The 27,194-nt window shown below is 51.9% G+C and overlaps 3 protein-coding genes across 11 annotated transcripts in view; 2 read left to right on the top strand and 1 right to left on the bottom strand.

Annotated features, from left to right (window-relative positions):
* Positions 1–4,435, bottom strand: part of FBXO42 (F-box protein 42) — a 49,552-nt gene extending 45,117 nt beyond the window's left edge. Inside the window, exons 1-2 of one of the 5 annotated variants that reach the window (XM_062013098.1) lie at positions 4,306–4,395; positions 3,914–4,086 (exon numbers count right to left, since the gene is read on the bottom strand). The gene's annotated coding sequence lies outside the window, so the exon portion shown is untranslated. Of the gene's footprint in view, positions 1–3,742; positions 3,893–3,913; positions 4,087–4,290 lie in introns of those variants that run through there. The other 4 variants (XM_062013099.1, XM_062013101.1, XM_062013096.1 and 1 more) reach the window with 4 other exon arrangements.
* Positions 4,436–4,624: 189 nt separating this feature from the next.
* Positions 4,625–22,248, top strand: SZRD1 (SUZ RNA binding domain containing 1). Of its 4 annotated transcripts, none has more exons than XM_062012698.1 (5): positions 4,625–5,029; positions 5,123–5,234; positions 17,013–17,062; positions 18,020–18,274; positions 19,546–21,940. In XM_062012698.1, the coding sequence occupies exons 2-5, from the start codon at positions 5,214–5,216 to the stop codon at positions 19,646–19,648; spliced, it is 429 nt and encodes a 142-aa protein (XP_061868682.1). In that variant the 5' UTR covers positions 4,625–5,029; positions 5,123–5,213; the 3' UTR covers positions 19,649–21,940. The 4 variants fall into 4 exon arrangements, 3 of the variants coding, with proteins under 3 accessions (XP_061868682.1, XP_061868681.1, XP_061868680.1); XR_009820175.1 differs by lacking the exons at positions 4,625–5,029; positions 5,123–5,234 and adding an exon at positions 7,162–7,284 and having other exon boundaries at positions 19,546–20,199; positions 20,501–22,248; XM_062012697.1 differs by lacking the exons at positions 4,625–5,029; positions 5,123–5,234 and adding an exon at positions 7,162–7,284 and having other exon boundaries at positions 18,023–18,274; positions 19,546–22,247.
* A 404-nt stretch (positions 22,249–22,652) lies between these two features.
* NECAP2 (NECAP endocytosis associated 2) lies at positions 22,653–26,876 on the top strand. Of its 2 annotated transcripts, XR_009820174.1 has the most exons (9): positions 22,653–22,795; positions 23,406–23,506; positions 23,609–23,713; positions 24,423–24,504; positions 25,026–25,134; positions 25,463–25,637; positions 25,759–25,843; positions 26,154–26,443; positions 26,576–26,876. XR_009820174.1 is itself a non-coding variant. In XM_062012695.1 (8 exons), the coding sequence occupies exons 1-8, from the start codon at positions 22,689–22,691 to the stop codon at positions 26,200–26,202; spliced, it is 813 nt and encodes a 270-aa protein (XP_061868679.1). In that variant the 5' UTR covers positions 22,653–22,688; the 3' UTR covers positions 26,203–26,876. The 2 variants fall into 2 exon arrangements, 1 of the variants encoding a protein (XP_061868679.1); XM_062012695.1 differs by having other exon boundaries at positions 26,154–26,876.
* Positions 26,877–27,194: the final 318 nt, after the last annotated feature.

Here is a 27,194-nt window from a genome sequence, read left to right as displayed (position 1 = left end):
GGTAGGGGAGCTGCTGTTTGGTTTTCTTGTTGAAGGTGTTTTTGGCAGGCTCCTCCTCACACCAGCAAAAGGATCTGATGTGCATCTGACACCAGAGACAAGAAAAGTCAGAGATCTGCTGAAAATATTTGACTTTTGCAGAATTACGCATTTTAAAACAGGCTTGGTACCTTGCATGTGCTCAGCCCCTTCCCCTGGAAGCTCATCAGGAGGGTAACTGCACCTAAGGGTCTCATCATTGCTCATTAAAGTGCCGACTGCAGGCTCTCCAGCCTGATCAAAAGCTATTAACGATTAAGACATATCACAAATTTCTTGATGTAAGAAGTTTTGGGATGGATAGTTTCTTCCTGCAGCCACCCTGACTTAACAGCACAATTTTTACATTCATGTGCTACTTTTTATGCTGAAAACCCAAAATCCCTCAGCAAACCAGATCTCTTTTGCCCACTGAAACGTGTCACTTGCTGTTACTGGCTGTATGGTCTGTCTGCAAGAACAGTAATTTCTGCAGCTTCATAAGAGGTTTTGCTTAGGCAGAAGACAGATCACAAAATATAGATTCTGCTACACTTGTCATGTGTTTTGGGTAATAATTTGCAGCATTCAGTGACAGTCCCTTGCTTTTACACCTGTGGTATGAGACAGTAGGATGCAACCTGACCCTGCCCCTTCACAACCAACTCAAAAGTATCTTTTCACCAAACACAACTTGCTTTAGAGACCTGGGGTACCTTTAAATGCAGCTCAAATCACCACTCATCTGAGGTTTGAGAATACCAGCAGCATTACCACAGTGCATCAATATTAACCTAACAAGAAGCCCCAAATTAATCTGAGTAGCTCTCCCAGCTTACCTTCAACTTCCCAAAGCCCACACCATTACAAAGTTTGCACAACCACAGAACAAGCTACACAAGTGTTTCAAAATGAGTCTGTAGACATAGGAAAAGAGACAGCATGTCTGAGTTGCAAATCCTTGTTGCCTGAACTACAGGGGGAAAGCCAACATTTTAAGTCACAGATGTTTCAGTAGGTGTTCAGCTAGCAAAGATAAATATTGTCAAAATTGCCATAGAAATGAGGAAGCAAATACAGTCCAACAGCACATCCAACTTGAATTAACCAGAGCTCTAGAACATTTGCAGCTCCTGAAATAGCAAGCTCCTGAAGGCAAGATTCTTCTGCATGTTCTTTCGATGTGGATGTGTCACCCCACATCCTGAGTGCCTTTAATCTAAGACACAAGCGAGTTCAAAAGGGATTTTGACCTGAATTTCTGATCTACATCAAAAAGCTGCATTAGCTGTTAATGGTAGCACAGCCCAGATACCTTGATGCATCTCTTGGGGATGTCACCAACTGCAGATGGTCCCACTCAGGTCAGAAAAAGCACTGCAAAATGAGCTTTTTCCAGGACAAACACCAGTCAAGCGTGTTATCAGAGCACCAGAGTCCTCTTTTCATCTAGATTTGGATTGAATCTGAGCCTAGCTCTGACTCTAGCACCTTTTCTAAGCCCTCACAGACATCCCCATATGATGCTGCATTTCAAAAGCCAAAGGCTTGAAGCTTATATATGTCCAACCTTAAGAAAATCCGTTAGGGCCGAGTCTGAATCAATGTTTTACAACAAAGCCTGCCATGACTAAATAGACAGCGAAAAATAACTTCCCTCAGAGGCACGGCACTGTTTACACAGAAGGTGGGAAGCCTTTTCCAGCACCACTCACTCACATCCTGTGGAAGAGGCTGGAATCGGCAGCAGGGGCTGCTGAAACCCAACGCCTCTTTGAAACCCTGTAAAAGAGATCTTTACACATCAGTTGTGGGCTGGGAACACAAGGAGAGCAGACCATCTCCATCCTCCAACTCCCAAGCTGCAACTGGTGTCTCTCCTTTTAAACATGAAGATTAAATTCCCTGAGATAAGAGACAGGGCAGTTGAGCACACCTTCTCTATCCTTGGGAACACTTCCCACTCCAGAAGGTGCCTGATACAGCAGCTAGCAACACCAGTGGCTTAAAATCCCCAAGTCAAAGGTGAGCCACGTTCCACAGCAGCAATAAAACATCCCCATCTTTATACCAACCACAGGCAGGACAACAACATTTGTTCTGCAGGTGAAAAACTGCTTCCAGAGCTTCTCCAACAGCCAAATACTGAGAAAGAGAAACCCTGATCCCCAGAGACTAAAGGCTGTTGTAAATAAGAATTGAAAATTGCACAGGCTGCCTTTAAAAAGTCCACAAGAGTAAACCAGTGCACACCAGGCTGATAAACCAGTGCAATATTAAAACTCTATGGTGCCTTTCAAACCCCAAAGCGCTTCACTTACCACCGTGGAAATAAATGCTGCTTGGGTGGAGTGAGAGGTGAGTTAAAGCACCAGGTAACACAGCAGGAAAAACGTCCACAAACATCCTTGCTATGTCAAAACAACCACTAGATGGGATTCTGCTTCTGCTAGGAGCATGAAGATACAAAAGCCCTGGTCAACAACATTGAACCCATTGCAGTAATTTCTCCCTCTACAAAAGAAGCATCATCCTGCTTCAGAAACAGCCCAGAATCCTGGCCAAGAACTTGGCTCTCTCACAGTTCTGACACTAGGGAAAGAGCAATCCCAGGCAAACCTGAGGGACAAAACCTAAGAGAAAACCACCAGTATTCAGCCTTTTTCTGGTATAAGCACAAGGAAAGGGAAGGAGAGATGGTGGTGGGAGCATACAGGGCTATGGCAATGAGGAAATGACAACGAGTCTCATAACTCCCCAAGTTAATATAGAGCTCAGAGATTTGGCTCTCTAGAAGGGCCTGCTGTGACTGCTATGTTGTGATATAAAGGGGTTGTTTGAGACACTGCAGCATCATCACCAACTCAGGGCTTCCTGAGGCCACCTACAAGGCAGCGGATCGATTCAGGCTTTGGGCTGCTTTGCTTTTGAAGGGCAGGGTTGGTGAAAACATTGTTACAAATTTAGGTGGGCAGCATCTCAAATGTAATTTATTTCAATTAACATCCCCTTCAGTAAAGGGGGAGACTTCCAGCTGCTGACCTGCAGTGTGAGCCAGTCTCACTAGTGATAATTAAAGCCATTTTAATACAAATGACATTCCCCAGTGACCAAGCAGGTTATCTCACAGACAGAACACAGTCCCCACCTAACAAACTGCTTTGCCGTACTGCAGACAAGCATCTCAGTTTCACCATTTCTCTTTTGTTCTTCATCCAAGCACTCAGTACAGTTTAGGTTATTAAGACCCAGATAACAAGGCTTTGCTCCTGCTCTTGTAGCTCCTAAGTAATGCCCTGCCCCGATTTGAAAACCCAAACAGGTTTGAAGTGAGACATTTCAGCCCGGAGAGGGTTGGGCAGCATCTTGCAGGCAGCATGAGATAATCCTCCCGAGTGAGACTCATGCATCTAGAGGAGCCCCTGCAGCGTCTGCTCAGCCCAGCCCCGTTGTGACAAAAACAAAATAACAATAAATAAAGCCATTCTCGAATCACTGGCAAGAGATTATCAGTCAAGACAATGGGGGGGGTAACACCTCAAATCCTTTTGGGATGATAAATACCAAGCTTGCCACCACTACTCATACAATACAATGCTTTCAGGACCCAACCAAACACGTATCTCCACACAGATGAGCAGCACGCGAGGCATGAAGGCGGATGCGAGGCACGATGTGGATTCAAACGGAATTATTTGGAGAGTAACTGGAGACGGAGCCTCACCTTTGTTTTCACACACAGGAGACGTGAGCCTTCGGAGCAGCCACAACACCCCGCAGCCTCCGTCTCCCCCGGGCTGCCAGCCTGCGCCTTCGCGCTCACCGATGGCGACAATGGGGGCTTTTTGGAGGGGAAACTTGGTGGGGATTTTTGGGAGGAGGAGGTTTTACCCACCTCCAGCACTGAGGAAGACTCCGGGATCTTCCTTCACCCTGCCCGCCCCGCCCGGGGCTGCCGCTGCTCTTCGCGAGGAAGGGGCTCCTCTCCCTCACAGGGACCAGTAGCCCTCAGATTGGGGCGAGGGGGTCTACAACACCCCGGGGTGCTCTACTCCTCAATACTGATCCCTCAAAAAGAAATAAGGAGGGGAAAAGAGGAGCTCAATCCCTCCTCAAGCTCCCAGCGGGGTGGCCCCCTCCATGCGAGGCCTGTCCCGCCCTGAGGGGCCTGGCGGGGCGGGCCGGGCCCACTGCCGCGCCCCACTCCCCGGGGAAGGGACGCTGCCCGTCGCCGTCGCTCCCATCCCTCCCCCCATCTCAAGAGAATCGCACCTCTGGGCCGCTCACCTGCCGCCGGCCACCGCCCGCCGCGGCCCAGCCGGACCCTTAGGGCTGCAGGCGCCGGGGCTGCCGCGTCGCCCGGGTGACGGCTCGAACCGGCGCCGCCATCTTCCCTTCCCTCCCCGCCGCCGCCGCTCCGGCCGCGGCGGAGAACGCACTGCGCAGGCGCCGCCCGGCCCCGCGTCACATGATCGCGGCGGCGGGCGGGGAGGTGAGGGTCACGTGGCGGGGCGCGCCATGCTGGGAAGGTCGGGTTTGCCGTGGCACAGGAGCGAGGGTTTTGGCGGGGTGAGGTCGCCATGTTGGGGAGGTCGGCTCTGAGGGAAAGGTGGCAGGGCGGCTCTTTCTCCTTCCCCGGCCTCCTCGCAGGCCTCGGCACTGCCCTCCTCAGCCATTCTCCGGAGAGGAACTGCGGGGGCATGGCAACCCTCTGTACCCACAGGGCCTGGGCCGCCCTTGCCACGTCCCTGCCTCTCCCCTGAGGCAGGAGACAGAGGATACAGGACCTGTCCCCGTCCTGAAGGACAGCATGTGCCCATTTTGACGTTCCAAACCCATCTGGACGAGTTCCTGCAGCACCTACTCTAGGTGGTCCTGCGTTGGCAGGGGAGTTTGACTGGATGAGCTTTTGAGGTCCCTTCCAGCCCTTGTGATTTCACCGCAGAGGTGAGGAGCCCTTGGTGCTGCTGGAGCTCTTCACCGTTGGAGCACAAACAGCTGGGCACACCAGGTCTGTGTTTTGATGTGCAAGTTGGAGAGTGACATGAATCATTTGGGGGAACAAAGCAGAGTCAGACACTGCCATCCTCTTTGCTTTCTACAGGACTGCACCTGCCCAGCATCCTGGATGTGTGCTCTGCCGAACTGAAGGCCCCAACTGCCTTGCAGAGGGTTGGGATTAGCTGAAAGGAGACATGGAATTTGTGCCCAAGCCTGTGAGTAGCCCAGTGTTCACCTGGCTGTGTGGGTGTGACTGTTAAGATCATGTTCCCAAAAGATGCTCCCATGTGGTTGTGTGAGGTGCTTGGCCTCAAACAGGGCTGCTGTGGCCAGGAATGGGATTTGTTACAGCGAGGCCAAAACCAGCAGGAAGGAGGGAAAATAACACTACTGGGATGCTGAATTGTCTATAGATTGAGCCAACAATGCCAGGCAGTGGCTGCTTGAAAACATGGTTCCTGTTTCCTTCTGGAAAAATCCCAGAGGATGGGTTTTTTCCTTCTGGAAAAATCCCAAAGGCTGCTGTACCCTTTGCTCCACCTGCACGGCTCCTGCGAGCTCAGTACCTGTCTCAGGGAGTGGAAACACTGCCTCCTACCCCTCTGGGGGGCTGAAAAAACAGACATCCAGGAATACAGAACCCCCAACTGCCCTCCCCCAGTGCCATACACCCCAGAAAACCCCACTAGCAGCTGCACTACTGATAAACAACCTCCCCAGACTCGACCGTGAGTGTGCCTGGCTGCTCCCTGCACAGCACTGGGGGTTGGCAGGAGAGGAGGAGCCTCGGGAGGGGCAGCGAGGGGAGGTGGAAGTGTTTGTGTCAGGATTTACTTTTTTAGCTGGAGTATTTATTTAATTATTTTTGTCTAAAGAAGCCAGGCGCCTCCTGCAGGCAAACAGCAGCGGTCGGGTGGCACCATGGGGGGAAAGCTTTAAGGATTTAAGGGCAGTTCCTGCAACTCCATGTCTCCAAACGTTGGATTGTTGTATTTTCTTATTTAGGATGCTGGAAGGGGTGGTTAATTTTACAGAGAGAAAAATTAAATGCAGCCCTGACCCCAGATACCGTTGTGTATGACATAGCTCAAGGTGCTATGTTGGTGCAAGGAAACCTTGCCTATAAATGAAATAAAGCTGATGAATTGGTTTTATTTTGAGGAAATCTATCTTGTTTTAAAAGTTGGAGATGATATGGGCTCTCTTGCCCCTCAGGACATTGCATAGAATCCCAGCATGGTGGGGGGCTGGAAGGGCCCTGCAGCTCATCCAGCCCCAGTCCCTGCTAAAGCAGGTTCCCCTGGCTCAGGGGACACAGGAACGTGTCCAGGTGGGGTTGGAAACCTCCTGAGAAGGAGCCTCCACACCCTCCCTGGGCAGCCTGGGCCAGGGCTCCCTCACCTCAGCACCAAAGGAGCTTTTCCTCCTGTGCCAGTGAAACTTGTTGTGTTCCAGCTTGTGTGCATTACCTCTTGTCCTGGCACTGGGCACTATAGAAAGAAGTGTCGTTCCCCCCCATCTTCCTGACAGCCACCCTTTAGGTATTTATCAGCATTGATAAGGTTCCCCGAGGCTTCTGTTCCCCAGGCTGAACAGCCCCAGGGCTGCAGCCTTTCCTCCTCACACACATGTTGCATCCCCTCAGCATCTTGCTGGCCCTGCACTGGCCTCTCTCCAGCAGTTCCCTGTCTCTCTGCAGCTGGGGAGCCCAGAACTGGCCACAGGACTCCAGATGAGGCCTCAGCAGGGCAGAGCAGAGCGGGTTTCAGAGTGGCTGAGGGGGATTTCAGAGTAGCTGAGGGCTTGGAGGAAAAGGGACGCCAACCGGGGTGCTGGAAGGACACACGGGCACTTGGATGCTCGGGCAAGATTTGCTGACCTCGGGGGGATTCTTGCCCAGCTCACTGAGCCCTCAGTGCCGGGACAGCAGCTCCGGCCCCGCCCCGCGGTTTCACGCGGCTGTGGCGGAACGCGCGGGCTCGGCGGTGGGGTCCTCCCGGCCGCCAGGGGGCGCCGCGGCTCCGGCCGCCGCACGTGGCCACCCGCGGCGGCGCCACTGCGCACGCGCGGCCTCGCTCCCCCGGAGGCGGCTCCCGGCCGTTGGGCGCGGGCGCAGGCGCGGCGCGCGCGGGCTGGCGGCGCTGGGGCAGCGGGCGCGCGCATGCGCCGGGCGCGGGTTCGCGGCGGCGGCGGCGGCGGCGGAGGGGAATTAAAATGGAAGATGAGGAGGTCGCCGAGAGCTGGGAGGAGGCGGCCGACAGCGGGGTGAGGGCGGCTGCTTGCGGCGGCTGTGAGAGCGGGGAAAGCGGCGCGGCGGCGCTTGAGCAGGCCGTGGGGTGCGGCCACTGAGGCGGCGGGTCCGGAGCGCCTGCTAGGCCTCTTAAAGGGACCGCGGCCTCGCTCGGCGTGGGGGGGCTGCGGCCCGGCCCCAGCCCCTCCTGCTTGCCTCTTCTCCATCCCCTTGTGCCGGGACTGCCGCGGGGAGCCCGCTCCCTGCCCGTCCTTGCCCTCCATGTTTTACTTGGTCTCCAAACCCACCCCTCTGTCCCCACAGCCCTGTGTGGCTGCGAGCAGCACGGCAGTGGCTGGTCATTGCGGGTTGCAGCTGAGCCCGGAACAAAGCTCCTGCTGCCGGAGAGCATGTGGTGGGTGCTGTGAGGATGCCGGGTAGCTTGCTCTCTGCCAAGGGACTTTGACAAAACGTGTCTCCCTGGCATCGCGTTGGCCCTCAGTGTGCGGGCCTCTGGGGTGAAGCAGTTGGGCAGCGTCTCGTGGGAGGGGCAGGGGGTGCCTATCAAAAGCCTTTTTTCCCCCTTGCTCGAGCTGAACGTGCTTCTTCCTTAAGACAAAACGTGGAGGAGTCTTATTGTGGCCTAGTGCAGCTTCCAGCGTTTGAACTGAAGTTCTCTCCTGCTTTTAACAGCCAGCTCCATAGCTGAAGTTTTCATCATGTCTCTCATGCCGAGACTCTGAAGCATTTCTGCGTGTTGTGCTTGCAAAATAGAATCGTGATTTTAGCAGGAGTGTGGGCGGGTGATGTGCGAGGTGTTCACTACGGCGTGACAGAGAAAGGAACCCGTCTCTGCCAGCCCATCTCCTGGTTTAATAAGTTCAACAGGCTCTTTAACAATCAGAGGGCAGAAGAGACTTTGTAACAATGACTCGGTGAGAAGACTGAATTTGATTCTGTTTCAGGAGATTGGGTTACAGCTGGTCAGAAAGAGGGGTAGCAAAATAGAGCCTGTAACTCAATGCCCTCGCTGAGCAGCACCAAAGATGCCTGTGGCAGTGGCTGGCGGCGTAAGCGAAGCCCTCACCCTCTCCTTTTGCCAATGCCATGAGACAGCAGTCATAGGGAGCCTCGTGCCTGGTGGCAGAGTTAATTCTGGTTGCTTGGTAAGTCATTTCATGAAGGGACATAGTTTGTCTCAGGAGCTGATGATAGCTGTGGCCTTGAGTAATGGTTTAAAATTGTAGGGCTGCTCAAATCTCAGCCCTCAGTTGACTTTCCTCTTCGTCCTTTCAGCTCATACCTTTTAGGTGTTCTTTTAAAGTCCTTAGAAGGAAAAAAACTTCTGTCACCTGCCCTTTCTCATGTCCTTTTCCAGTGTTCATAAACTTGGTGGCACTTGTGCTGCTGAGCAGAGAGATTATTTGAGGAGCTGCTGCCACTCTTGCAGCTGCTTTCGCAGTTGTCAAGGCTTTGGAGGTCTGCAAAGGCAGTTGGAGCGAAGGGAAAAGTGAGCTGTCTGTGGCAGGAGTTCTTACGTAAGAGAAGAGACAGGAGATGCCTTCTGGCATCTGTCATGGTTTAAAAAAGTAACTTTCAAACCCTACCTGGCAGGAAGGAGACCCTCTGCTGCTGCTGGTGGCCAGAGGAGGTGGAAAGCTAAGCAGGATGGAGTGCAGGAGAGCCCAACCTTGGTTTTTTTGGTGGTCAAGGACAGCAGGCTCTCCAGGCTGCAATAGAAATCAAAGCTGCCAGAGGTAGACAGGTTGAGAAAAGAGGAAGAGAGGGAGGAAGGGACTCTGCTGTAGAGCAGGCAATGTGACTGACCTGTTGGTTAACAGCTGAAAGAGATTTTGGGTGCACCAGGTTGTTCTCTGCTGTGTGAGAAGTGTATGAGCTGGTCTGGTCCTGACATTATGGGGTTGTGGGGTTTTTTTGTCTTAAGGAATTACTTATTTTCTTGTGCCACCTGAGACCCACACCAAAAAAGACACGGGTGGAAGAAGATGGATCCCACCCTAAAGGCACAAGCCATACCGTGAGGGATCTGTAGAGACTTACGGTGGGCTTCTGAGACAGATTGCCTGCTTCTTGATGTGTGTGTAATATTTCACCCAGACAGTGTTCCTTAGGACAGAAAAGACATCAGATTTTCAGTGTTGGTCCCTTTTGTGTGTGTGTAATTTTTGGTGTTAGCCTGCAAAATTCTAGAAGAAGGTGGTTCTCCTTAAAGAGGCTGTCCTGAACTGACCAGAGATGCTGTGGCCTCTTAGTTATAATGTCCCTTCATTTACCTCTTGCTGATCTGCCTTCCAAAACAGGCAGCACTAAAATCTTGTTAGGTTGAGGGGAAAACCCCCCTAAAAAATCTGACTCACAGCTTCTGATTTGGTTTGTTCATCTGTGTAGCTGTAAAACAGAACCTCAAGCATTTTTAAGGGGGGAGATCTTTAACGTGGCTTCTGTTTGTCTTTTATTTTCCCGTGTCACTGGAGTTACCCAGTGCTTGCCAGAAAAAGGAGCAGCTCCTTGGGTAGGTGCCACCCTCTGAGTGACCATATGCCAAGCAGATGCCCCCGACAGTGTCATCTCCCCCAGGAATCCCGTGGGTGCAGCAATGTTAATGCTGGTGCAGCACAACTCCATGGGGCTCCTAGATCTGTGTTATCTAATTGCTATCTAATTAGATCTTTGAAATGGCTGTGAAATAGGGGAGAGTTTGCTTTTCTGTGAGCTACAGATGGCAAATCAGCATGTGGATAATGAATGAGCTGTCTATTTTACCAATCTCAGAGCACCAGGCTTCCAAATCCCAGTCTGGATCTTTTGTGTGGCCTCTCTGGCTTTAGGGAAGAGAGAAATCACTAACAAGAGGTTTGTTTGGGACACCCAGGTCTCACTTACCTGGTTAAACTAATAATTAAATGTCAGAGGAGAAGCTGGGCTGCAAAACTGGAGTGAGAGCTCTGTGTCCAGCGGCACAGGTAATCCTCAGCTCTGAGGTGACACTCTTCAGCTGCACTGATTGCTTATTAATTTCCTAACTAGAATTTGAATCTTATCTTAATTAATTACTTATGTCAAGTCAGAATTTTGGCAACACAAAGTATTTTCTCTTTAAAAAGGTGATTTCTTTATGTGTTGTGGGTCTTTTTTCCCCACTGCAGTTTGCTGATAGACAGTTTGCAGGTCAGTTACCTCCCAGCTACTGCCTACAACCTCCCTGCTGGCACCTCAAACTTACCCTGCCACAGTCCAGAGTCTAGAGCCCTCAGTTAGGCTGTGCCTTGCTTCACTGCTCACCCCCAGAAAGGGAAACCACTCCCCTCCCTGCTCACCTGCTTACCAGCCGCTTGGGGAGGCTGTGAGCAGCCCAGTTCCTGGGACTGAACTTTGTCCCTCGTGCCAGGGGACAGGAGTTGTCGCCAGGCGCTTGGTGAGGAACATTCACCTGAGGGTTGCAAAAAGACCTCGTTTCTATCATCTTTGAATTGGTCCATGTACAGGCAGAGAGGGCTGCTGGCCTTGAATTTCACCCTGCAGCAGAGGCAGTGCTGCTTATCGAGGGTTTGACTAATAGCACTTTGAGTTGCTAAATGGTTTTGACGTCAGGGCTGTGAGGATGGGCTTTGACTTCAGGGACCAAAAGGATTTTTGTAAAACATTTGCTGAGTATTTCCTTTAGCTGTTTGGGTTTTCTTTTCAATAATCTTGAAACCAGGAAATGAAAAAGTTTCTCTTCTTGCTGCTCAGCTTTGCTTAGGCAGAGTCAGATTGTTTGATGAGGAGTGCTTGTAGGTTGGGAATGAACAGGTACCTTTAATAACATGAAGCGAGTATTGGTTTGGGGCCACTCAGGAGCAGGTTTTGTTTTGTGACTGCTCTCAGAATCACACAGAATCACAGAATCTGAAGGGCTGGAAGCGACCTTGAAAGCTCATCCAGTGCAAGCCCCCTGCCAGAGCAGCACCACCCAGAGTAGGGCACACAGGAACTCATCCAGCTGGGTTGGAATGTCTCCAGTGAAGGAGCCTCCACAGCACATCTGGGCAGCCCCTGCCAGGGCTCCCTCACCTCAACAGGGAAGAAGTTCTTCCTTGTGTTTCTTTGGAACCTCTTCTGTTCCAGCTCGTACCTGTTGCCCCTGTCATTGCCCATCACTGACCACAGCCTGGCTCCAGCCTCCTCACACCCACCCTTGATGCATTTGTAACATGAATGAGCTCACCCTTCAGTCTCTTCTCCAAGCTCCAGAGCCCCAGCTCCCTCAGCCTTTCATCACAAGGGAGATGCTCCACTCCAGCATCTCTGTGGCCCTGCACTGAGCTCTCTCCAGCAGCTCCCTGTCCTTCTGCAACTGAGGGGCCTAGAACTGGACACAATATTCCAGATGTGGTCTCACGAGGGCAGAGCAGAGGGGGAGCAGAACCTCTCTGGATGAGCAACTGGATGTTCTGACTGACCCCTTGCAGGGATGTGGGTGCAGAAGGCCAAGATGATCCTCTGGGTTAAGAGATATTCAAATGCTTTTGTAAAGTAGCATGCAGAGGCCTTTTACTAGGTTTTTGTCTGGTTTTTTTTGCCTCCTAGCTTGATAAGTTGTGTCAATATATTCCCCACCTGGACCTTTGAGGTGCATCTGTGTGACCTGCCCGCTGCAGGAGGTGTGAAGGGTGAGGAGGGTGAAGGAGCTGCAGCCTTCCCAAATGCACTTTCCCCACCTCCACAACATGCCTGTGCTGGGAATACCGTGTGGCGCCTGCCAGGCTTGTTCCCAAAAATACTCTCGTGTCTTGTTTCTCCATCTCTTAGCTGCCAAGAAGCGTTATCTACCTACGGAAGATGTAAATGCCAGCACAACTTAAAAGCATCTGTGGCTTTCTTGGGTACAATCCATTGAACATAAGCGGGGTGACTTGGAGAATTAATTAATGGAGCAGGCTGATTCTCGATAGCCTCAGGAGTTGGAATGTTCTAGCAATGAATAGAAGATGAATTTATCTGCAGAGGAAAGAAATAGGCAGCTAATGAGGAGGCATTTTGGAGATAAGTTTAGGATTATCTGCTTCTGCTCGCCCTTGATGGTGTTTTCGATGAAACAGCTGTAAGTTGTTGGGTACCCATCAACAGCTGTGGTAACCTCAGATGTTAAAAACCTAAAGTGTTTTTTTCTCATAAAGAACATTAACTAGGCCTTGAAGTTTATCTCCTGTCCTTTAGAAAATGCCAGAGTGTCTGACAGTGTTTTTAATAAGCAGACGGGGCTTTGTTTTTAGTACTGGCGTGGGAGGATGCCACTCTAGCCTGAATTCCCTCCTCCCGGGATTGCTCTTACACATTATTTGAGTGAACAAGGGTAGAAGGTTGTGTTTGGGAGTAATCTCCAGTAAATACATCAAAGAATGTGGTTAATGGTTTTCTAGAGCTGCATATTTGCAATGTTATCCAATTTCTAGGAGAGCGCAGCTTCATTTAGCAGGGACGAGCCTATGCTCTGACAGGAGGGCTGGGAGGCATCTCCTCTCAAGTTCTGCAAGGTAACCTGATTTTGGAGGTAGAAGGGGAAACATCCTCCTAAGGGATTTGTAGGGAGCCCAAATCTCTGCCTCCCTTCAAACATTCACTTGTGGTTACTCACTAAACTTGAAATAAAAACTAGCCAGCAGTTATCTTGTTATTCCCTTCCCTTTTATCAGCAGAGCTTGCAGACACTGTTATTTAGTCTATCTAGAGAGTCTTTGCTGGCAGTTATGGGAAGGATCATTCTTTCTGTGTTTCTGACACATTATAGTTATTCCAACAAAGTTCTTAAACAACAGCTCAGGCCTCTCTCACTGCTTTGCAATACCCTGGAGAAGCAGGTTTGCTTGGGAAGGTGCCCAGACCCTGTGTGAAACTAATCCATAGGAGCTGACCTCTGTAGGTTCACCTCTTCTCTTTCCCAAGGGACACCCCTTCCCAAAGGATGTGTTTCTGGGATTTCAAAGGGGAGCATCTACCCCAAACTCACCAAAATTATCGGCTATCTTGAGTCTTTAGTACGGCAGCCCATAGGATTGTAGGTTTGTGTCGTAGTGTCTGTGTCTTAGTTGCTTTCCAAGAGGTATTTAATGAATCTTGTTATGCATTTCTATTTTTCTCAGGGTTAAAGGGTAGGAAGAATGGTGGTGATGGGGCTGGAGTTCAGTTTCCATTACATCCTCATCTACAAATGCAGCTTAAATGTCAAAGAACAGTGTCTTCTTCGCACTGTTTATTTGAGTCCTTTTTAGTCTCTAGACATAATAGCACTAAAAATAGTTTGTTGAGAGTCCTTACTAATCTTTGGGGAGGGTGTTTTGAACCGGGGGTGTAAAGGAGGCTTAGTTTTTGGTTCTATAAAGAAGTTTGTTTGGGAAATGAAAGCTAAGAGAAGCCTCCTAAGAGGATTAATAACTGGGTTTTGTGTGGTGTGACCTGCCCTGCTACGGGTGCGTGCGGCGCCATGGCCTCGAATGCCAAGTCTAATCGCCTCTCCTGTGAGCTCCTGCCTTTGGGTTGTTGTTGTGCTGCTGGCACTTGCCCTATAAGCCAGGTCCTAATTTTATCTCATTACCCAGACAGCTTGGTGACAGTGTGACATAGCAGTAGGAAGGGAATGACATCAGCAGAATGACCAGGTCGGTGGAAAGCAGCAGCACTGATTGTTTTCCCCCCCTTTATTAAGAATAGGCCATGTCAAGGTGTTTCTGTCTCTCAAGCTCCTACGTTCATGCAGTGTGATCCCTGTCACAAGCTGCTGGGTTGTTTTTGCAGGGTGATGTAGGGTTGCCCATGTGCATTCAAACACCACACTACCTACTATTCCAGCCACAAGACTGTTACACACTGAGATTTTGCAGCGCTGTGGCTTTTGCAGGGAAAAGATGGGATCAATCCCTTTGTCTAAAAGAAAACACAACCAACAACTAACACACCAAAAGGTGTGTGTCAGGTGGTTTTTTTTACCCTAGCCATCCACTTTGAACACAAAGACTTTTTCCCCCCAAGAGTTGAGTGGAGGCAGCTGGAATCCCCTCAGCAGCTGTGGGGAATTATTAGGGTGGTGTAAGAGTAACAGTTGTTTGGAAGGGGTGAAGGTGATTTGTGTACATTTGGTAGGGATGAGTGGTTTGTGTTATTCTGCCAGGATTTCTACCTGTGGAGGAAGCCTCTCATTTTGGAGAGTACACAGGGGTTCTAACAGCCACTGGTGTTACAACTTAGAGGGTATTTTAGCTGCCTGTTCCTTTGCTCTTTGGCGAGGAGCTCGCCAGGCACAGAGCAACCACTGAGCTCCTGGACCAGGACTGTGCATGTTCGCTCACTGACTGCTGGTGATTGAGGAGGAATGAGGGGTGAAAATACCAAGTATTTTGCAAGAAATGACCTGCACAGGAGGAGGAAGGAATGAAACTGAGACTGTCAACAGTTCATTTGGGAAGGGGTGAAGGATTCCTTGGAATCAGTTTGCACATGTTGAGTAAATTAAAGGGCTATGGATGGGTGTTTTTTTTTCTGGTAGGGGAAGTTACAGGTTGTGGCATCAGACGATGCAGTTGGAGGAAGTCTGGGGTGTGCAAGGGTGTGCAAAGCTGTCCAGCTGTGTCTATGTGACAGCTGCATTAATCAGAGTGTTTCTCAGATGCTGAGCTCGAACTGACGCTTTGCAATTACAGGATGTTGTCGTCTGATGGTCAGACTTTGCCTTTAGCCCCAGGACTGACCTGCACAGCCACCAGGAATGTAGAAATGTGGCTTTTCTCAAAGCCATCTCTCTTCTGCCAGGGAGTAGAGAGATGAGAGCACCAACAGAGCCATCCTCGTGGCTACTGTGTGGCTTGTGATGCTTTTGTGCCCCATGGTCCTCGCTGTGGTCTGTGGGGCATGTCTGCTCTAGCTGGGTGGTTCAGCACTGTGCTTCTGCCTTGCAGCTGGCTCTGTACTCACTGCACGAGGCCAAACACCAAGTTAAACAACTTGAGATGCTTTGGAGTGTGCTTCCCTCTCCTCCTCTGCCCTGTCTCCGTGGCCTCCCTCTCCCTCATGTGCTCAAGTATTTAATAAGGGATTTTAAAGGAAGTGTCCTTCCAGTCCACTGCTTCCAGGTGGCCCTGGGGAGCCTATTTGAGTTCCAAAAGCTTGGTTTAAAGTCTCTTCTCTAGCTGGATATGACCTGCTGTAATGCAGGCAGATGAGCTAACCCCTTCCCCTTAATTTAACTTTCATTATTTGCTTCCAACATCTCTGTCCTTGCTGGGATTTCCATTTCCCTGCTGTCTGTTCCTCCCTCTTTCCAAGCAGGAGACAGCTGATGCACACTTTCCTCCATCCTGAGCAACATTGGGTTGGGATTTGCCTCAGTTCTCTGAAAGAGGAGATGTGTTTGCCCTCAACAGGAGGCTCTAGCTATGACCTGGCCTTCAGCTCAATGCCACATGAGGCCCCTGACTGGTTCTATCCTTACAAATACCCATCACCTCCCAGTACAGAGTTTGGTAGAAAATTCCACCTCCCATCCACCTTTCCCCCAAACAGTTTATAACTCTTGCTTTCTAGATGGAACCTACTGTGGGCTGTGGGCCCATGTAACTGTGTGACCAAAAGCAAACACCGTGGTTTGGCATCTTGTAGAGACTTGTGTTCATTCCCTGCTTACTGGGGCAGCGAGGAATTGCCGTGCAAACCAGTTTCTTTACCGAGTTGAGCCCGCTGTGGTTTCTGACGGCAGGGTAGGCTCTGCTGGCAGTGAGCTTTCAGTGTAGTTAAGCAAACTGACATGAAAACTAGAGCAGCTGCCTCCTGCCAGAAGCTTGGAATTTCCTTCAGTGTTGCCAGTTATTGGCTGGTGAAACTAGGCCACCTCAGGTGGGGTTTTTTTTTCCCCCCTCTTCATTGATGATTAAATAAAGCACATTGCTCTTTTAATAGCGTCGGCAGTCGTGAGCTTCTAAATACCAGCAGAGCTGAGGGTTACTGAAGAGACACTGAAGCTGGCTTTGTTTTTTTCTGTTTAGCAAGGTTTCTTTGCATAATTGCTTGGGTTGCAAAACATAAACACCTTTGGTAAGGTCAGTACAAGCCTCGGACAGAAGGTGACATGCTTAAAGCCACGCTCCCTATGCATTCAGGGGTGATTAATAAGTCTCTCCGCCGACTGATGACTCGGCAGCTGTGTTGCAAAGGGAAGGAGAAGCACAATAAGGCTCTGCTCTGGCGAGTCCTGGGGTGCATGTCAGGCAGGGCAGGGCCTTTTTTTACTGAAGGAGGGTTATTGCCACAAGCAGCAGGAATGCAGACCTGCAGGCTCTGGGGCTGAGCTGCCCCACTGACATCAAACATGTAGGCTGCTGCAGATCGCCCCGGCTGCTGCTGCTCCTCTGCCCGAGAGGTTTGATGCCGGTTGCTGCTTGGATCTGGGAACATCTTGGTTGCTCTTTGCCCTTAATAGAGCTTTCTTGCCAGATGAAATCCTTAAAATGAAAGATGAATGCCTCTCAGCTGCCTTCTCCCTGTGATGGGCAAAATCCACAGCCTGCAGTAGGTATTTTAATGGCTAGGGTGGAAAATACGTGGTGGCTTTGCTTTTCTCTACCTTTTGATTTGCAGGTTATCCTCAGGTGGAGACACACGTTCTGCCCTCTTTGCTGTACAGAAGAGTGAAATTAAATGTGTGTGCTCAGGCTCAAACTCCAATCTCCTGAAAGAGCCTTCAGGTTTTTATTTTTATCTCCTTTCTTTCTAGGAAATAGACAGACGGTTGGAAAAGAAGCTGAAGATCACACAGAAGGAAAGGTAATGATACTGCTTTGGTTAAACAAATCCACTTTTCCTGAGGTGCTGTGGGACATCTGAAGGCCTGGGGAGCTGGAACAGTGGGGAAAGAGCTTCAGACTGAAGACAGAGCGCTGGGTTTGAGTTCAGAAAGAGGGAATCTTGGTCATGGTGCCACTAGATGGCCCTTTTGATCCAGAGCAGGGCAGCAGCAAGCTTCTTGGGAGTGATTTTATTTCAGAGCTGGGTCTTCCAGGCTGGATGAAGCTAGAGCTATGGAGAAGCCATTTAAGAAAAAGACACTCAGAGGAAGAAATGAGTGAGTCAGGTAACTCCAACTCATGGCCTCAAATTGGCTTACCGTGTCTTGAGTCATCAGGGCTTTCTTTTCCTGCTTACTTTGTGTTGGGGCAGGTGGGTGTTACTGTCTTCCAGCAGAAATGTTTCTAGTAATTTCTGACAAGTCTTGGGTGGTTGGTTTGTGGTTCTTTTTCCCCTTTTGATTCTCAGTAGGCCACTTAAAGTCATGGTTATTAATTCTCTGCAACTTCCATGTGCAGAAGGGACCATAAGAACCAAATTGAAATGGGGAGACAGGTGACACTTCTCAGACTGAGTCTGAGAAGTGAAGTGGCAGGGTTGGAGGGAAAGGCCAGGTATCTTGGTGAGAGAAGCCTTTGCAGGAAATAGAATTGAGGTGCTTACACCAATATCCTTGAGTAGAAGTGCTGAAGCTTTTGCCCAGTGTCTGCTTCCCTTTGTGTTCAGAGATGTCAAACGCAGCAGGGACTGTTTTTTTGTCCCTTACAGAGCAAAACCTCCTGCACACCCACCTTTAGGTTAAGGTTGCAAATAGAACAAGGTCTTCAGGGATTACAGGCCGCCTGTTAATCACAGGAATGCCATCTGACTGGCAGGAGTTGGCACGGGGAGTGCAAACTGAGTACTGACCAAATGTGTCTTGTTTCTTTTAAACAGCAGAAAGTCCAAATCTCCTCCTAAAGTGCCGATAGTGATTCAGGACGACAGCCTTCCCACGGGTCCTCCCCCCCAGATCCGCATCCTGAAGAGGCCGACGACCAACGGCGTGCTCAGCAACCCCAACTCCGCCAGCAGACCTGCCCTGCCCGTCAAATCCCTGGCGCAGCGGGAGGCGGAGTACGCGGAAGCCAGGAAACGAATACTGGGCAGCGCGAGCCCTGAAGAAGAGCAGGAGAAACCCATCCTAGATAGGTGAGCAGCCCGGTTCCTGGGTAGCTGAGAGCAGCCTTTTGCAGCTTTACCTATGCTCCTCACAAACACCTTCCTCTCAAGAGGAGGGAGCTGAGCTCTTTGGAGGGTCAAGGCCAGGAGGGAGAAAAGGAGCGTTCCATTAGTGTGCAGAGCACCTGAATGGAGAGCTGGGCAGGGAGAAGTCTGATGAAATTTAACAAGGGCAAGTGTACGGTCTTGCATTTGGGAAAGAATAACCCCATGGACCAGCACAGGCTGGGGAATGAACTCTTAGAGAGTGGTGTAGGGGAAAGGGAGCTGGGGGTGCTGGTGGGCAGCAGGATGAGCATCAGCCAGCAATGTGCCCTCATGGCCAAGAAGGCCAATGGCATCCTGAGGTGGATTAGAAGGGCTGTGGGCAGTAGGTCAGAGAGGTTCTGCTCCCCCTCTGCCCTTGTGAGACCACATCTGGAGTATTGTGTCCAGTTCTAGGCCCCTCAGTTGCAGAAGGACAGGGAGCTGCTGGAGAGAGCTCAGTGCAGGGCCACAGAGATGCTGGAGTGGAGCATCTCCCTTGTGATGAAAGGCTGAGGGAGCTGGGGCTCTGGAGCTTGGAGAAGAGACTGAGGAGTGACCTCATTGATGTTTACGTATACATAAAAGGTGGGTGTGAGGAGGCTGGAGTCAGGCTGTGCTCAATGATGGCCAGTGCCAGGACAAGGGGCAGTTGGGACAAGCTGGAACAGAAGAGGTTCCAAAGCAACACAAGGAAGAGTTTGTTCCCTGTTGAGGTGAGGGAGCCCTGGCAGGGGCTGCCCAGATGGGCTGTGGAGGCTCCTTCTCTGGAGACATTCCAACCCAGCTGGATGAGTTCCTGCGTGCCCTACTCTAGGTGGTCCTGCTCTGGCAGGGGGGTTGCACTGGATGATCTCTCGAGGCCCCTTCCAGCCCTTGAGATTCTATGATGCTGTGATAAATCCCATCTTTGGGGGAACTGAAGGAAGGGCATTTTCCTGATAAGGCTGTAAATGCTCTCTCAGACCTTCAGAAGAGCGTGCTGGGGGCAGAGAGGCGAGTTTGGTTTTGGTTGCGTTCCCCGTCACAGAATGGTAGGGTTTGGAAAGGACCTTTAGAGGTCATCTAGTCCAGCCCCCCTGCCAGAGCAGGACCACCTGGGGAACAGCATTTGCCAGTTGCCCTGTGGCAGTGACTTCCCAGCGAGGCAAATGTTGAAGGTGTACAGCCTTACACAGCCACTTTGCCTCCCTCTCTCATCTCCATTCTCCTTTCAGGCCGCCGAGGATCTCCCAGCCAGAGGACACCAGACAGCCCAACAATGTGATTAGGCAACCCTTGGGTCCCGATGGCTCGCAAGGCTTCAAACAACGCAGATAAAGGCGGGCGAGCGATGCTGCTGCGGAAGGCAGGGTCCCCCGCCGCGGGTCGCGCTGCCGCGGCGGCCACACGGACTTGAGCAAAGGGAAACTCCCTGGTTTTATTTGCACTGTGATTCCCCTTTTGCTCTGCCCACTGTGACCTTCAACCCCACGCACTGTGACCTCCCCTCTCCACCCACTGTGACCGGCAAACCCGAGAAGGGCTGTCCCTGAGTCGCTGTAAAAACAAAGGGGGACAACGAAGAGGGGCAGGGGAGGGGATGGGTGTAAAGGACTGGGCCGGGTGCAGGGAGTCGTGTGTGTGCCACTTGGGTTGAAGCTAACGCCAGCAATAACGTTTGTTGTACTCATAACCTGGCATTTAAGGAAAAACAAAACAAAACAAAATGGGAAGCCTCCCCAGACGTGCATGTTTGTCCTCCTGGCTTTAAGAGCAAGTTCTGTTTCAAAGGAGCTGCTTCTGGTTTTACTTTTGTTTGTTTTTTCAGTGGATCAGATGGATGGAGTGCACAGGAAGGGTTCTAACCCTCCGGTTTTAATTGAGAAGAGGTAGTTAAGCATTCAGAAAGGGGTTTTGGTGAATTTCTGCCACTTTTTTAACGCCTCAGACCTGGCAAACTCTCGCTTCTCCCTTTCCACCACCGCCAAGCACGTGGAAGTGGAGACTCCCAGATACCTGGCCTTCCCCTGGGGAGCTGGCTGAGCCCGACAGCCTCCTTTACCTCTTGTCCCTGTTAAAGCTTGGCTCGTATTTTCTGCTGGCTTTGAGGAAAAAAGGTTAAAATACTTCTTTTTTTGTTTTGTTTTGTTTTGTTTGTTTGTTTTGTCTTTCTATTTTTTTGGGGAGAAGGGAATGTAGAGTGATCCCATGGAAATGCCTGCTGCCCGCCCGCCGGCGGCGGCGAAGAATTAGGGCTCCGTTGTGAGGAGGAGGAGGAGGAAATAGCAGTGACTGCTGTGCCCTGGGAAGTAGCTGGTGAAGGAGCCCCACGGCCTGTGCTCCTCAAGGGCCCAAACCTGCGTGGCTTAAGGACAGAGCGACGGCTCTGCTCGCTCTCTGGGTCACGGTACGAGCTGTGTGTTTGCCTCCCGACGTGGGGAACAAACCCCGCCGCTGGATATAAAGCCTGGATGATTCCCCCACGCCTCGTCTTCCTGGCAGCAGCTGGTTCCCCGTGTGAGGCTTCGGGGAAGGGATTTTCCTCCTCTGGCTCCTGAGAAGAGGACAAGGGAGGCTGGCACGGGGCTGCAGGAAGGCGGATGTCACCCGCCCGGATCAAGCTGACCTACCTTAATATCACTTTTGAGGGATTAGATGAACACTAAAACGCTCTTCGTGGAGGGGACAGTACCTAGAAAATCCATGTTCTGGTTCTTGGTGGATTATTCTGTATGGGTGCAACTTTGGTTGCTCAGTAGGTTCAAGGGTAAACGAGCAAATTGTCTTCTATGCGAAGGGAAGTGACCGTACAAAGACAGACCTGTATGGAAATACAGCTTAAAAACAACCAACCAAGCAAGCAACGGTAAAATAAAACTACCTGTGTCTAAAAAGAAGCCGCCAGAGCGTTAATTAGCTGGTTAAAAGCTGATTAAAGCACGGAGGATGCTGGTGAGGTGGGGATGGATGGATGGAGGGGCAGGTGTTCCCCTGGGGAACCCCAACCGCTGCTGCTTTCTGGGGGGGAGGTCTTGTATTTATCCCCCTTCCCTTTGCCAGGCTGGTGGTTGGGATGAGTCCCCGGGGCTGGGGGGGAGTGGGAGGGCAGAAAGACATCAGCAATAACTGTAGTCACCGCGCCTTTCCTTAATGAGTACTCAAAATAGCTTTCAATGGCCAACCTCCCCCCCCATATTCACTCCATCCTGGTGTAAACGGCCAGTGCTGAGGTCCCCACCTCCACCACTGAAATCTTTGTGTTCGACACCAAAAAAAATCTCCTGACCAGCACTGCAATCTCCATCTGTGGCACTGAAACCTTCCCCCCACCCCGACTCCTCCCTCCCGGTGCCCAGGACACGTCCCACCCGCGGGCAGGGCTCGGCGGCAGGTCCTGGGAAGCCCCCTTGTCCCGGGAAGGTGGTGGATAAACACGGTGCCACGTGTTTTCCCGACACCTCCCCCCCAAAAAAAACCCCATGCGCCGAAAAGAAACCGTTTTATAAATTGTATTTTAAATAAATGTCTTTAAACTTTTAACGACTTTTTTTCTCTCCTTTATCCCTGTCTCTCGCAGGGGCTGCAGCAAGAGGGATGTTTCGGTGGCAGCTTAAGCTCCCAGTGCGAGTAGATCCTTAAAATTTCGGCAGGAAGGTAAAAATCTGGCTGTAGTTGTGCCAATGATTTACCCAAAAAAGGGAAATTGCGTCTCGTTTTTAGAGGCTGGCTTAGGGAGATGTGGTCAGAGGAGGGTGAGAAGTGGCAGTGCTTGGAGGGAAGATGTGGTTTCCAAACCCAGGTGTGCTGAGAATAAAGTCAGCGACTGGGAGGGGGTCGATTGATGTTATTTAGGGTTTTTTTTTGCCACATGCTGACCTCCCCTCTGTGGCTCTGTGCACCACAACCACTGGAAAAGGTGGGCAGAGGCTGTTGAGGTGCCTGCAGCTGAGGTGAGGAGGGGTTCAGGTGTGCTGGCAGCACCTCCAGGCTCCTTTTCAGTTATTTTAGCTTTTTTAATGCAGAAAAGATGCTTTTGTAGAGACTGGGAGCCGCTAATTGCGCAGGAAATGCTGCAACAGTCTTCAACGCCACGGCTTCTCTCATTTCTGAAGGATTCCTGCTTCCCAGAGCCTTAACTATTCCCTGCGCGGGGCGGGAAAGGGACGAGTCCTTCGTGTACTGGTCCCCAGTTGCAGCAGCACGCTGGGACCAGTTCCCTCCGCCCCGCAGTGCGGCCTCCCGGCCGGCAGGGGGCTCCCCTCCCGCCCGTCTGTCCGTGGCTCGTCCCGCCCGCGCCCAGGGGCGGGTACCATAGAGGCGGCCGGGCAGAACCATCGAGGCGGGGCCGGAGGGGTGCGCTGGGCGGGGTTCCGCCGCGATGGCGGCCATGGCGGCAGAGGAGGAGGAGTACGAGGCGGTGCTCTGCGTGAAACCGGCTGTTCACGTCTACCGGGTACCGCCGCGGACCTCCAACCGCGGCTACAGGTGAGGCTTCCCCCTCTCAGCCGGGGGCCCGGGCGCTGCGGGTTGCCGCTGCCCCTGGCTTGGGTTGCACGGCGTCCGTCCCGTCCTTCCCCGCTGTCACGGCGGTGTGCGGGGTTCTCCTCCCCGTGAGGTGTACGGCAGCTGCCCCTCGCTGTGGGACACCTCAGCAGGTATGTCTCCTCCCATCCCGGCCGCACTGAGCTGGAAGGGGTTCTCCGTTCTCCCTCCTGGGGTGTTTTGGGGCTCCACGCTGTCAGCCCTCGGCCCGGACTGGAGGCTGTGCCGGCAGCGCCAGGCCGTCGCTAACAGAGCTCAGCACCTCCGAGAAAACACTTTCGAGCTGGAAATTCTGCAGAAAGGGAAGTGAAACCGTTGTGCAGTTCTTGCCTGGTCCCCACTGGGACCTGATGCCTGGTTCTGCAGCTGCTCTGGGCCGAGAGGAGAGACGTGACAAGCGCAGCTCCTTCCGCAGCGGGTGCGAGCCTGTCTCGCTGGCTGTGCTGCTGTTGAGGAGAGCCGAGCTCTGTGGCAGCGCTGAAGTAGGTCAGCGGTGGTGCCTGGGACGGGAGAGGCAGCTCAGACATCCGCTGCTGTTTCCTCTTTTCTCCAGAGCTGCAGAGTGGCAGTTGGAGCAGCCGGCCTGGAGCGGCAGGCTGCGCATCACGGCCAAGGGCAAGACCGCCTTCATTAAGCTGGAGGACAAGACCTCGGGTGAGGAGGAGGGAAGGTGACAGCTCCCTGTCTCTTCTTGGGGAAGGCGACAGCACAGAGATGCTGTGCCCTGGCATTAACCCCCTCCCACGTCTCTTTCAGGAGAGCTGTTTGCCCAGGCTCCAGTGGAGCAGTTCCCCGGCATCGCTGTGGAGGGCGTCACTGACTCCAGCAGATACTTTGTCATCCGGGTGGAAGATGGGAACGGTACGTGGGGGGAGTCATCTCAAAGCCTTCACTGTTCTCTTTGCTTTTAGTTGTGAAGGATTCCTGCTTTCATACGATCATAGAATGGTTTCAGCTGGGAGAGACCTTCAAGCCCCTGGAGCCCAGCCTCTGTCCCAGCCCTGTCACCCACCAGCCCATTGCCCTCAGTGCAACACCCACCCTGCTCTGAAACCCCTCCAGCAGCTCCCTGGGCAGCCCCTTCCAATGCCTGACAGCCCTGGCAGCAAAGACATTCCTCCTCACATCCAGCCTCAACCTCCCCTGATGCAACTGGAGGCCATTTACGCTTGTCCTAGTGCTTGTTACTGGGGAGAACAGACCCACTCCCACCTTGCTACAGCTTCCAGAGGCAAAGGGACACATCATCCCGCTCCCATGCACCAACTAGACTCTGTCCTTCAGCAGGAATAAAACCAGTTTCATTTTGCTGCTTGGTGTTGGTGTGAGGCCGTCTCAGTGTGCAGGATTGTCACCATGAGGCCAGCCTCTGCTTTGACTCGCTTCTGTTCATTTAAAAACTGGTTTTAGTAAAGCCTGTCCGTGGAAATCCAACAAGCTAAAGATACCTCCAGTCCCATATCTTGGTCTCTGGAGTCTCAGCTCCAGCTGGTGAGGGGTGTGTGGGCTGTCCTCTCCCTTTTCCTGTGCTCTTTTGATACTCCAGCCCTTGCTCTCCCTCCTTGCCCAGGCCGCCGGGCTTTCATCGGAGTCGGCTTTGTTGACCGAGGGGACGCTTTTGACTTCAACGTGGCTCTCCAAGACCATTTTAAGTAAGTTGAGCCTCTGTGTCCTCTCAGTCTGCCAGAAATGGTGTGGGGAGAGGAAGCTGTGAGCTGCTGTTGCGCTTGAGCGAGCGAGTGTGGTGTGCAGAGGTGGAAACGCCTGTTCCTCTGCGCAGCCTTTGTGCAGGCAGTTCTCCCTCTCTCTAACATTTCCCATTAGGCTCCCAAACTGGGCTTTACCCTAATTTCTTTTCATTTCTTCACATGCTACCGATAAGGGGCTGCTCCTGAGGGCCTGGGATGCTGCTCCAGCTGCTGGTGGGTAGCGGGGATTTGGGACAGGATGGGATGTGGTGCTGGCTGGAGGATCCATGTGGCTTGAGCACCAATGGCCACTGTCAGGATTCATTCCCCCACCACTGCACGGTGGGCAAGGTCTTGGGGGGTCACATGCAGCACCCTTACAGAGCTGCTTCCAGGCAGAGGGGATGATCTTGGGCAAGACTTGGCTGGGAGAGCCTCGGGCTGGTTGTTGACGTGTCCTTTTTCTGCTCCTTTAATCCCTGCAGATGGGTGAGGCAGCAGAGCGAGCTGACCAAAGAGGCTGAGAACCCTGATCAGGGACCCAAACTGGATCTGGGCTTCAAGGAGGGGCAAACTATCAAACTCAACATTGCAGTGAGTGGCTTCTCCAGCTAAATCTTCTCTTAACCTGTCTCTCGGGGGGGTGGCACAAGAGGAAGCAGCAGCTTCGCCCTGAAATCTCAGGGCCCTTCAGGATCATTCTGCACACTGTAGTTCCTGAGTACAGAACCAGGTCTGGGGGTTGGTGATGGGGATTTACAGGGGGAAAACACCATACACTTGATTTGTCCACCAGCAGTGGGATGTCACAGCACAGCAGGTTTTGTTCCCCAGAATAAAGCAATCAGGTTTCCTGTGAGGAATCGTGCTCTGGCTCTGCCTTTAAACGTGGCAGCACCCAAATGGCCCTCTCTTCTTTCAGAATATGAAAAAGAAAGAAGGAGCACCAGGGAGCACCAGACCACGTCTCGCTGGTCCTGGGGGCCTGAGCTTGCTCCCACCACCTCCTGGGGGAAGATCTGCTCCGGTTTGTCCTTCAGGAGAGCAGCCGTCTTCGCTCTCCGCACCCACTCAGCTCCCAGGCACCCCCATCACAGGTCTGTGGTCACACAGTAAAACTCTTCAGTTGTGAAAACAGAGGAGGAATCTGGGAGTAAGAGTGGGTACTAACTCCTGGTGTTTGTTTTCTCTCTCTCTGACTTCCCTGGCTGCCAGCAGACTCCCTCCTGTCCTGGCCACAGCCTGCTGCTGCTCCCTCAGCCTCTGCCACCGACGTCTGGGGAGACTTTACCAAAGCTTCAGGGTGAGGCCCAGTGGAGTCTGAGGGTGATGTGGGTGATCCAAACCCTACTTCTTTTGCTGGAGTGAGGGCACTGCTCCAGCCAAACATCCCTTGGGGGATTCAAAGCAGCCCTGACAGCCTCTGTTGCAAATGCCCTGAGATCAGTGCAGGTCTGTGGGCACTGCTGTCCTCCTCCAGCACCAGCAGATGCTCTGTGCCATGGGGAGAGTTTTAGGGCAGCCCCAGGGCACTCATTTCTGGCTGCCCAGCTCCCTCCCTGCATGCCACATGTCTAAAACTTCCCCCTCTCTTTTGTTTTTCCTTTCTCTAGATCACCTTCTAATCAGACTCAGGCAAACACAGGCTGGGTTCAGTTCTGACCCTCTGTCCTCTCTTCCCTACATGGGTGCTGGGATTATCACGATTCCTTCTGGACCAAAGCAGGGGCTTCAGGACACCCCCCTCCTGTCCTTCAGTCCCTCTCCCTGGCAACAAAATGCTGCAGTAAGTGCCAGAGAGCAAACCACCACACGCCTTAAACCACTCCACACCAGCACCCTCCACATCAGAGGCCTTTTTGGATCACAGGAAACCTCTGAGGCTTCTCCTTTCTGCAAAATGGTAACTTCCAGCTTCACCACCTCCGTGGTAACTCAGAGCAGGAGGACTCTTCCCCAATAAAGGTCGTTTTCACTAAAGGTTTATGTGACAGAGCCTCCTCAGGGACTTCTCTGCTTCCTCCTCGCATTTTAGGGGCTGGATAAATCCTTCTCACCCTGCCAACATGCTGAGCCTCACCTCAGTTTCTGTTCTGAGCACCTGAGCCTGCGGTGCAGGAGCTGCAGCGCTGCGTGTGATGCTGAAATGCCTCATTTCTTCTTCTGGGAACGTTGTGGGGATTTTTCCTTCCTTTATTTCGAAGACAGATTGGGGAGTGGTGGGTTCTTTTACCTCTCTCTGTGGACATTTTAAGCAATGAAGGACAGAAGGGCCAGAGCAGAGCTGGGGCTTGAGATTTCTCTTTTAAACAAATAAATATTTTCTTACCTATTTATATGATGGCTTTGCAGCACAACATCCTCCTTCGTGGCTTTTTTGGAGGGGAGGGACTTTTATTCTTTCCATTTCCTACTGGAGGAGGAGCACTTTGGGTTTCAGAGCTCACCTGTACCTGGCAGCCAGCATGCAAACCCAGGTGAGACATGTAACACTGGCAAGGGAGTAATAAAATGGTTTTGATGCCAAATGTGCCTTGTTTTTGACACACTGTCCCCCACAATGTGAGCTCCAAGGGGCTGTGATGAGCTTTTGCTGTTCCCCCTCCTTGCTGGTGTGAAGCACAACAGACCCTTGTTGCTTAGCAGTGGGTTTA

Source organism: Colius striatus, chromosome 21, assembly GCF_028858725.1.
Source record: "Colius striatus isolate bColStr4 chromosome 21, bColStr4.1.hap1, whole genome shotgun sequence".
Classification (NCBI taxonomy): domain Eukaryota; kingdom Metazoa; phylum Chordata; class Aves; order Coliiformes; family Coliidae; genus Colius; species Colius striatus.
This window is presented reverse-complemented; position numbering and strand designations above follow the sequence as displayed.